The sequence below is a fragment of the Sinocyclocheilus grahami genome, unplaced genomic scaffold, assembly GCF_001515645.1.
Source record: "Sinocyclocheilus grahami isolate Dianchi unplaced genomic scaffold, SAMN03320097.WGS_v1.1 scaffold408.1, whole genome shotgun sequence".
NCBI lineage: Eukaryota > Metazoa > Chordata > Actinopteri > Cypriniformes > Cyprinidae > Sinocyclocheilus > Sinocyclocheilus grahami.
Window position 1 is genome coordinate 239,375 of NW_015505587.1, and position 11,214 is coordinate 250,588.

At 37.3% G+C, this 11,214-nt stretch overlaps 1 protein-coding gene across 1 annotated transcript; it reads left to right on the top strand.

The window, feature by feature from the left end:
• Positions 1 to 611: 611 nt before the first annotated feature.
• Positions 612 to 9,943, top strand: LOC107550807 (urotensin-2 receptor-like). The gene is made up of 2 exons (XM_016232185.1): positions 612 to 639; positions 7,845 to 9,943. Exon 2 carries the CDS (start codon positions 7,985 to 7,987, stop codon positions 9,128 to 9,130), a length of 1,146 nt encoding a protein of 381 aa, XP_016087671.1. The 5' UTR covers positions 612 to 639; positions 7,845 to 7,984; the 3' UTR covers positions 9,131 to 9,943.
• The last annotated feature ends 1,271 nt before the right edge of the window (positions 9,944 to 11,214 follow it).

An 11,214-nucleotide genomic window follows, 5' to 3' on the forward strand; every position in this document is an offset into this window, starting at 1 on the left:
CCATGAACATGATTTCTGCCCGAGTCCCGTTGGATTGCGTCGGCTGTGGGGATGAAGACGACAACTCCCATGATTCCACACTCAGTCACGGCGTCATCAAACTACGCCTTTGTCTATTTGTTTATTTTGAATACACACCCTCTAGCGGCGAAAATTGCATATTGTGTCTTTAAGTTTCTACAATATATTTAGTAGTAGCTTGTCAGTGGTGACTGTCAAATTGATGTACATATGGCAGAAATGTACGGTAAAAATTCAGTTAATGACGTAATCAAACAGACGATTAACACTATTAACAGCAATGATTATAAGTTGCAATTAAAACTTGTAGCAAAATGTATTCGTTTATGTTGTATTAAACTGCAGTGTAAAAAATGCTATCTTTTTTCATATTTCCAAGGTAAGGATTATGCCTTTGTTGTATTCTCATCTTTGTCACATCAGGTCCGTTTATTCTGTTTTGTATTTTTTTAATCACACTCCATCCTTTACTGAGACATCAGACAAACGTTTTGTCTCTCACTTGCTTTTTGTCTCTGTACCGCCTGTCTCTCTTTCTATTAATCTCTCTCTTCTTTGCCTATTTTTGCAGGCCTGTGCCAGGTATTTGTTGAAATTCCACACTCCCCGCAGGGAGAGGTATGTTGCCCTTCTTCTCGTGTTGGCTCTGGTGCCTGTCTCTGTCCATCTTGTGTTCTCAAATATACAGCACATGCCTGGGACACGCTAAGCCCAGATCACCTCTCTAAACCCTGCAGACTTCACACAAGAGTCATAACCCATTTTAGACCGACACAGCAGTGGCCTGAGAAAGCATTATCAGTCCAATGCCTCAATAGGAATAATATGAACATGAAATGAAAATCCTGTCATTACTCCCCCTCATGTTGTTCCAAACCGGTATGCTGTAATTTAGAACAATTTAAAGCAACATAAAGTTATTTTCCAGAAAAAGTTTATAGTGACCTTGGCTGCTACAAAATATATTTAGAAAAATATTTCTGTGTTTTTCACAAAATGAAAGTCAGTGGGGTCCAAAACAACACTGGACCTCAATGACTTTCATTGTTTGGATGAAAAAAACAACAACATTTTTTCAAAATGTAATCTTTTGTGTTCCAAAAGTAATACAGGTTTGGAAAAGCATAGGAGTGACTAAAATTATGACAGGATATTAATTTTGTTGAGTATACTACCCCTTTAAACTAAACAAAGAAATCTTGAAAATGCCATAAACGGTTCATATTCAAGATTTTCTGAAGCCATACAATATCTTGTGAGAGTAACAGACTGAAATGAAAATCATAATTAAATGGTTATCTTAACTTCCACTGCAGTTTTCAAATGTTAAAAACTGTTTGAACTGGAATATAGCACACAAGCCGTATTGACTACTTTTATTCCAGACATGGTCTGTCATACACATTGTATGTAAAATATCTGTGTAAACGATTTAAAAATAAATAAATACATACATAAATCAATCATTCAATCAATAAATAAATTAATGAATTAATAAAATAAGAAATCCAAAAATGACTTAAAGTGGTCACAAGTAGTTTGTCATAAAAGTGAAACATATTCATTAAAATAAAATCCATAGCAACTTAAAATACTCAACATCACAAGCAACTTAATTTAATTTAATGCAATTTAAAGTTAAGTTCTTAATAATACCCACCATATTTTCATACCACTTAACAACTAAAATGTGGTCACATACATTTCATACAACTTGACATTAGAAGTACCCAATGAATATTAATGTCACGATATCCATTTTGCACTGAACTTTTCTGTAAAGAAAAGTGATCTGACACATTAATAATTTTATTTAAAAAATCACGGAAACTCTAGCAGTCTGACAGTAATTCAGAGTCTTTGTAAATATTTCAGTGACTCAAATGCCTTCAGTTTGACTGATTTTTCTGCGGTCACAGAATAAGTGCATTGAAAAATACTGAACAGTTGAACCAGGAGACTGATTCATTAAGCATGCTCTATAAACTGCTGCGATGATCCAGTTGGCTGCTGGTCTCTTGCGGTCAACTTCACACATACTCTCCTTACTTCATTGATTAGATGTGTTTGTATTGACCATATCGGGTGTTCAGAGATGGTGTTAAGTTGAAGTGACTTAAAGTGGTCACAAGTAGTTTGTCATAAAAGTGAAACATATTCATTAAAATAAAATAAAATCCATAGCAACTTGAAATACTCAACTCAACATCACAAGCAACTTCATTTAATTTAATTTAAAGTTAAGTTAAGTTCTTAATAATACCCACCATATTTTCATACCACTTAACAACTAAAATGTGGTCGCATACATTTCATACAACGTGACATTAGAAGTACCCAATGAATATTAATGTCACGATATCCATTTTGCACTGAACTTTTCTGTAAAGAAAAGTGATCTGACACATTAATAATTTTATTTAAAAAATCACGGAAACTCTAGCAGTCTGACAGTAATTCAGAGTCTTTGTGAATATTTCAGTGACTCAAATGCCTTCAGTTTGACTGATTTTTCTGCGGTCACAGAATAAGTGCATTGAAAAAATACTGAACAGTTGAACCAGGAGACTGATTCATTAAGCATGCTCTATAAACTGCTGCGATGATCCAGTTGGCTGCTGGTCTCTTGCGGTCAACTTCACACATACTCTCCTTACTTCATTGATTAGATGTGTTTGTATTGACCATATCGGGTGTTCAGAGATGGTGTTAAGTTTTCAGATACATATTTCAACAGTAGGTAAAAATGTATTGGGAAAAGTCAATACTGTAGTACACATTTTTATGTATACAGTACAATTATTTTTGTATAAATGTGTTACATGCCAACTGAAAGTTCACCATTACTTTTTTACACTCTATTGTCTTCCGCTAACACCACCACCACACATTCTTACAATTGCTCTTCCTATTGCTCTTTCATGACAAGCAACTGTGAAGTTTCAGTTTACATGTAACACGTTTCTACAGATAAACGTACTGTACAAATATAAATGTATTTATACAGTACTGCTGTAGCTGCTGCTATTTAGGGTTGTGGCGTTCCTCCTTGTTCAAAAATGGTAGTGTTTGTGCTGGGCAAACTCTATATGCTTCCAAACTTGATTGTGATTCCTATTTCATTACAATGGCAAGGGGCGGAACATTTCCAGTAAATCCCCAGAAAATTTCTGAAAATGTACAAACATTTTCTGAACGTTTGTAAATGTTGTGGCGTTCCTCCTTGTTCAAAAATGGTAGTGTTTGTGCTGGGCAAACTCTATATGCTTCCAAACTTGATTGCAAGATTGTGATTCCTATTTCATTACAATGGCAAGGGGCGGAACATTTCCAGTAAATCCCCAGAAAATTTCTGAAAATGTACAAACATTTTCTGAACGTTTGTAAATATTCTGGAATGTTTCCGGCAACCCTAATGACAAGCCATTTGCCAACTTAGCAGACATTACAAACATTCCATGTCCATGATATTTATGGAATATTCACTCCTCTCTGACAGATTTTAATAACCGAATGGATCATTTTGCATGTGATGGCTCACAAGATGAAAGAATGTTTCGAAGTGGTGAAGAGTTTAACAGTTTCACTGAGAATCAACTCAAGCCAAGTTGATCAACAAGCCAAGTGCATTTAGTTATTGTGCAAATTGTAGACTTAATTGTACTTACTATTTTGCACAGATGTGCCAAAACAAAATTAAACCAATAAGAAATTCAAATCTGATGTGAAGAAGAAACAAATTGTCCAGACATCTGAACTTAATGTTTTGAGAGAGAAAAACATCGTTCTGTAGTACTGTAGAAAAACTGTAGTACCAAAATATGCATAGTACATAAAAGGTACAAAAGTGTACCTTTTGAAAAGGTACCACCCCAGTGACAGCTTTTTTTTTTACTGACAGTGTAGTGGGGAAAGTCAGTGGGGTCCAAAAAAACATTGGAGCCCATTGACTTTCATTGTATGGACAAAAAACAAACATTTTTCGAAACCTCTCTTTCTGTGTTCCATTGAATAAAGCAAGTCACACAGGTTTGGAATGACATGAGTAGGTAAAAATGTATTGGGAAAAGTCAATACTGTAGTACACATTTTTATGTATACAGTACAATTATTTTTGTATAAATGTGTTACATGCCAACTGAAAGTTCACCATTACTTTTTTACACACTCTATTGTCTTCCGCTAACACCACCACCACACATTCTTACAATTGCTCTTCCTATTGCTCTTTCATGACAAGCAACTGTGAAGTTTCAGTTTACATGTAACACGTTTCTACAGATAAACGTACTGTACAAATATAAATGTATTTATACAGTACTGCTGTAGCTGCTGCTATTTAGGGTTGTGGCGTTCCTCCTTGTTCAAAAATGGTAGTGTTTGTGCTGGGCAAACTCTATATGCTTCCAAACTTGATTGCAAGATTGTGATTCCTATTTCATTACAATGGCAAGGGGCGGAACATTTCCAGTAAATCCCCAGAAAATTTCTGAAAATGTACAAACATTTTCTGAACGTTTGTAAATATTCTGGAATGTTTCCGGCAACCCTAATGACAAGCCATTTGCCAACTTAGCAGACATTACAAACATTCCATGTCCATGATATTTATGGAATATTCACTCCTCTCTGACAGATTTTAATAACCGAATGGATCATTTTGCATGTGATGGCTCACAAGATGAAAGAATGTTTCGAAGTGGTGAAGAGTTTAACAGTTTCACTGAGAATCAACTCAAGCCAAGTTGATCAACAAGCCAAGTGCATTTAGTTATTGTGCAAATTGTAGACTTAATTGTACTTACTATTTTGCACAGATGTGCCAAAACAAAATTAAACCAATAAGAAATTCAAATCTGATGTGAAGAAGAAACAAATTGTCCAGACATCTGAACTTAATGTTTTGAGAGAGAAAAACATCGTTCTGTAGTACTGTAGAAAAACTGTAGTACCAAAATATGCATAGTACATAAAAGGTACAAAAGCGTACCTTTTGAAAAGGTACCACCCCAGTGACAGCTTTTTTTTTACTGACAGTGTAGTGAAAGTCAGTGGGGTCCAAAAAAACATTGGAGCCCATTGACTTTCATTGTATGGACAAAAAACAAACATTTTTCGAAACATCTCTGAATACTCGGTTAAGGGTAAGACGGTTTTCGCATTATAAAAAATAACATTTAATGTACTGTATTAGCATATTAGTCAAATACATTTCGTAAAATAATGATAATAAAAAAAAGAAACAGATATTGTGTTTAATCGTATACTGTTGTATTAAAGTTGTTTCAGAATAACCATTACAACCTCAGCTGTCTTGTCTATGTCGTTCTCAATATGCGACAACCATCAAGCTTTCTATTAAATATGCGTAAATTAATCAATACAAAGGAAGACCGGGAAGTGTTGTGACACATTTTGCTTTAACATCTGGTGATGCGAATTTATATACATTTATATAATAAAATAATATTGACATCACCATATTTGTCTGCTACATATTAATTTAGAAATCTACAACGAATCCATATCAAATAATGTCAAGTAGGTTACAAAGAGTGCTATTCTTAATCTTTCCAACTGGGTTGTAATAGAAAACACTGCCGTTTTACATGCTGTAGCTCTTGAATTTACTGTGCTTATCAATTTACTTGTTCAAAATACTTATTATCGCACCCCCACTCTGCTTTCACTTAATTCAAAACAGCAAATAAACCAATTAAATAAAGAACTGTGCGTACATAAAACATGGAAACTGTGTGCGTTTGTGTCAAGTGGCCTATATCTGTCCTATTTTGTACAGTATGGAAAGTGTTACAACCCCCCCTATCTGGTCAGTCGTGATATTTATATTATTATTATTTTTTTACATGTGAAGTTTGTGTGGATGGGGTATATAAAATTAAACAAGATCACTTAATGATAGAGATTAGGCTATATGCGTCTCTGTTTTGTCATGTAACATTTATTAACATGAAATTACACTTTCTTATCTCAAAATAGTTTCCCCCTCTGTGAATCGTTTAAATGCACCCTTGCTGTCACCTCATGAATGATAGTGTTTTCACCCCTGCAGCTCATTTTTACTAACTGATGGTGTTACAACACATACGTGCCGCAACATTCCCCGATCTCGCCTATAGACTGCATAATTCGGTGCAGACATGCCGTGTTTGACATTTTTATATTATGAAAACAATAAATTACTTAAACTGAAATGACTATGCTGGGACTCGTTTGGCACTGTTAACTCTCAGTTCCTAAAATTAGCCAAAAAGAGTTTTATTAACAATTCATAGTTAATTGTTTTGTTTATAAATTGCCTTATCTCATGATTAGCCTTGCATATCTAAAACTTATTTGTATTGAATTAATTAATAAATTAGGCTAACTCTAGCTAATCTGTCAGTCGCTGTGTCAGTATTAGCCTAAGAAAGGTGTTATTTAAAGTACAGGGGTGCTGCTGGACGCGGCGGGGTAGCCTGCTGTGCCAGTGAGTCACTTCAACAGCAGCTCTGTAACCCGTCTCTCTCAGGGTCACCATGTGCCAGCTACATTCTTTCCCGCAAGTGTCCGTGCGCCCCCCGGCAGGGCTTTGATCTTCACACCCGTCATATGATGAAGAACAGAGTTCAGAGAGAAGACCGCTTTATGACGTAGACTGCATGACAATTAATTGATTGAAGACCATATAGCTATAGATCGGGTAGCCTATAGGCAAAGTACAGTCATTGGTTTCTCATTGTTTTATTTTTTTCAGTAGGTTACTTAGGAAGGAATTGTATGGGTTCATAAGGAAAATGTTAGCGCAGGTTACATCGCGCTGCTGCTGTCATTGATCCAGCTCGTGCCGCACCAATAATTTTGACAATAACAATAACTTTAATAATAATATTCCAATATTTGTATAATTAGTCATAATAATAGAGTATGATTATTATTATAGTTGTAAGCTAATAGGTCCTGATAGCCTAATAGCCTAGTTGAATTAACCCTTCCAAGTTTGCTGCGTTGATATTTTGCATGGGTTTTTTTTTTTTATAAATAAATATATGTACGTACCTGGAGCAATATGCATATTATTCTAAGTCGCCTTTTACTGTTTCAGCTCTGCCGCTGTATAGCTAGACGAATTACCTTGCAAATTAGACATTTTAAACTAAATGTAATTATATTGCTGATATCTTAAAGGAACACTCCACTATTTTTGAAAATAGTGATAATATAGTGATAGTGATAGTGTTAATTTTCCAACTCCCCTAGAGTTAAACAGTTGAGTTTGACCGTTTTCGAATCCATTCAGCCGATCTCCGGGTCTGGCGGCAGCACTTTTAGCTGTAGCTTAGCATAGATCATTGAATCTGATTAGACCGTTAGCATCTCGCTCAAAAATGACCAAAGAGTTTCGATATTTTTCCTATTTAAAACTTGACTCTTCTGTAGTTACATCGTGTACTAAGACCGACGGAAAATGAAAAGTTGTGATTTTCTAGGCTGATATGGCTAGGAACTATACTCTCATTCCGGTGTAATAATCAAGGAACTTTGCTGCCGTACCATGGGTTCAGCAGGCGCAATGATATTACGCAGCGCCTGAAAATAGTCCCAGCTAGGTAACTTCCAATAAGCCTATTTTCAGGTGCAGCGTAATATCATTGCCCCCCCAGCAAATGAATACATAGTTTAGGTAAAGAGACGGAAAAAACATTTTTTATTTAAAAAAATAAATACATAAATAAATAAATACAAAGATGTTAATAAAAGTTTATACAATCACCATTTCTTTTTCTCTTTTTTGTTTCTCTCTCTTACCTCACCCATTAAAGCGGTCCACTCACAGCTCTCCCCTTGGATTTCCTGATAACCTGGCTCAGTACTAGTTACTCTAAAACACTCTGAAGTTACCATTGACCTCCTTCTCTCAACGGACGGGAACTCATCTTGGGACTCTTGCTATCCACTACAAATGGACGTCTCTGGCTCTACTTCCCTTTCCTCTTCCCCTTCACCTTCGTACACCTTTCCCTTTCTCACTAACCTCTCCCTTCCCTCATCCTCTCCATCTCTCTCCCCATCCCCAAGTGTAGCCTCCACAGCTCTCTTCTGCTTTTTCCTATCCCTCCTTTCTCTGTTGGGCATTCTGGGCAACCTGTACACTCTAGGGCTTCTCATTCGCCGCCGTAGGATGTCAAGAAGGCGGCGTACCGTTCCTACCTGTTGCTACTCCTGCCTCGGCACCTCTTCCCCTTCTTTCTCTCCCTCCTCCTCTCCCACCTTGTCCTCCTCCTCTTCCTCCCTTCACCTGCAGGTTCTGAGTCTGGCTTTGGCAGACCTGGTATACCTCTCCACTGCCCCCTTCATTGTGTACGACAGCTTGGCATCTGACTGGGCATTCGGTGAACTAGGCTGTCGGCTCCTACTCAGTCTGGACTTGCTCACCATGCACGCAAGCATCTTCACCCTCACTGCGATGAGTCTGGATCGGTATCGAGCTGTGGCTGATCCATTGGCAGCCTCGTCCACACCTTCCTCTGGACTCCTGAGAGTCGCTTTGGCCTGGGGTTTTGCCGTGGCTCTCAGTTTGCCCATGATGATCACTTTGCACCTAGAAAATGGAGAGAACCAGGAAGGCAAGTTGTGCGTTCCCGCCTGGGATGAACAGAGTTCAAAAGCTTACCTCAGTGTGCTCTTCTGCACCAGCATCCTAGGCCCAGGACTGGCCATCGGAGCTTTGTATGCAGCTTTAGGGAGACTCTACTGGGTATCTCAGACGCAACCTGCTTGGGCCGGAGGGGGCAACACCTATCCACCCCGTGCACCTCGCCCCAAAGTCCTGCTCCTCATCCTGGGGATTGTGCTAACATTCTGGGCTTGTTTCCTTCCATTCTGGATCTGGCAGCTTCTACCACTGTACCGACCTGAGGTTCTGTGTGTGGTGCCGGTAGGCACGCAGGTGACCATTAATCGCATCCTCACAGGGTTGACTTATGGAAACTCATGTGTGAATCCGTTCTTCTACACACTGCTGACAGGAAGGCGCAGGCAGACCAGCAGGAAGACGATAAGTGCAGCTGCACCGCTTTGCCACAAGGGCAGCTCTGAACAACAATAACAGCTGCCCACCAGTTAGTACAGCCTATGACCAATAAGACTGTGCATAGTTATCTTTATTAAACAGATTAGAAATTTGGTGCTAAAGGGCTTAATTATAGATTTATACATGTGCTGTGCAAATAGTAATACTCTGTAATCCAAGGCAATGATGGTGTGTGTTCTCTGCTCCATGGACTACATATATAATTCTAGATTATCTGACCAGCATTGTGTATTAAGGTCCCTGCAATCCAAAATGCAATACTAAGTGATGAATACTTATGAAAGTGCTTCTGTAATATTTAGAGTTCATCACCTTTGAAATGGAAACCAAAAAAATGTTGGTCAAACTGCTGCTGAATATTAGTAGACTAAAATGTGTGGAACATCTGTTTTATGGGGCAACTTGAAAGGGACAAACAAGCTTTGTCAGGATGAATCATCCCAGGATAGTCTAACAACAGGTGTGAAGCATTTAACTACCAAATTGGTTTATTAGTCTAAGTGCAAAGGAGAAATTACATAGTACAGATTTGGCTCAAAGCTAAAGGACGTATCAGAGTTTGCACATTTGAGGAGGATACATCACTTCTGTCATGAAGCCAAGACACACAATCTCTCATTCTCCAATAGGACATTGTTCTCCATGACCATGAGGTACTCCATTATACTCAACTAAAAAAATGTTTAGCCAACAGGTCTGTTAATGTCCTGATTTTGTGCATTTATTGGCACCTTATATGAATAATTTTTCTTTTTTTAATTCTACCTGATTTTTTTTTGTTATAAATTATTTTATTACTGTATGAGATTTTGAACAATTTTGTACTGTTTAGCACATCTACACACATTTGTTCCATTTTTAAAACTACTTCCTTTCCTTACCTGGACCCTTCAAAATATATATATATTTTAAAGTTTTTTTTTTCAGCCTATCTGTATTATATTTATGTTTTACTGTTAAATAATGCATTGCTTTGCACAAGAAAGCTTGCCTGAAAGAATCTATATATGAAATCTGGTGCTTATCATAACATACAATAAAGAAATGTTCTATGTAAGAACACCAGCAGAATGGTTTATGATCTAAGTGAGTCCTCTGGGAAGCTTTAGAAGACTTCCTGACCTGAGGAGCACTGCCTAAATGATACTGCAGAAATGTAACACTGTAAAGCAGTACTGTCCTTATTACAATAGCAGATGAGTGAGTTTTTCAGTGAAGAAAGAGGGAATGAAAGGGCACAGAGTTAGAGAATGTGAGAGAAATTAATAAGAAATGAAGAGAAAAACACAGAAAAGAACAAGAGAGAGGGGGAGATTGAGACTGCAAATGAATTAAAATGAAAAATGGTTTTCATTCAGGAAGCATTTATTTATGTGTCTGCATTGGCTCAAACTATGCTTTTGCTAGCTTTCAGTTTTTTGTGGGTTTTGCATGGGGTGCGTTTGTATTGCACTGCAGTGCTTGGATGTGACTGTGCTTTCATTGGTTAATATGAGCCTCATTGAGTCTGTATCAGCTTTTTGCACTTTCTGAAACTGACCCACAAAATGTGTGTGCTTTGACCTTCATAGGTTAGTATTTTTGTATTGCTGTTTGTGACTTATTGACATCATCATGGACAAGTACAGACTACCCAGAAGGAACCTTGTATTTGCACTTGCAGCATGTACAATTCATGTGTATTGTTGAATGGCAGCACTGTATTGGTTTGTGGCTGCCTGCTGCTCTGTGACGCACATGAACAAATATTGTTTGACAGAGAGCAGAAAAGACTGTAAACATCTCTCTCTCTATGTGTGTGTGTGTGTGTGTGTGTGTGTGTGTGTCATGGGGGTGTCCTTAGCTCCTTGGGGATCTATTTTGGGACTTGGCAGTTATGGAAAATGTTTTTTTTTTTAGATGAGACATGATAAAGAATATAAAATCAATAATGCACAAATAAATACTGTATGTGATACACCTTGAGTTAGATCATCTGGATACATAAACTATTAATAATCAAACACCTAATCTGCCTTTTAACTTTTTGAATTTTTATGTTTGGGCTCATGATCACTGCACTATATCATACAACACTGATGCTCTCCTCATTGAGTCTA

What these genes read in the sequence shown, in the direction of transcription:
- LOC107550807 (XM_016232185.1), top strand. Translation starts at nt 7,985, where the DNA reads ATGGACGTCTCTGGCTCTACTTCCCTTTCCTCTTCCCCTTCACCTTCG.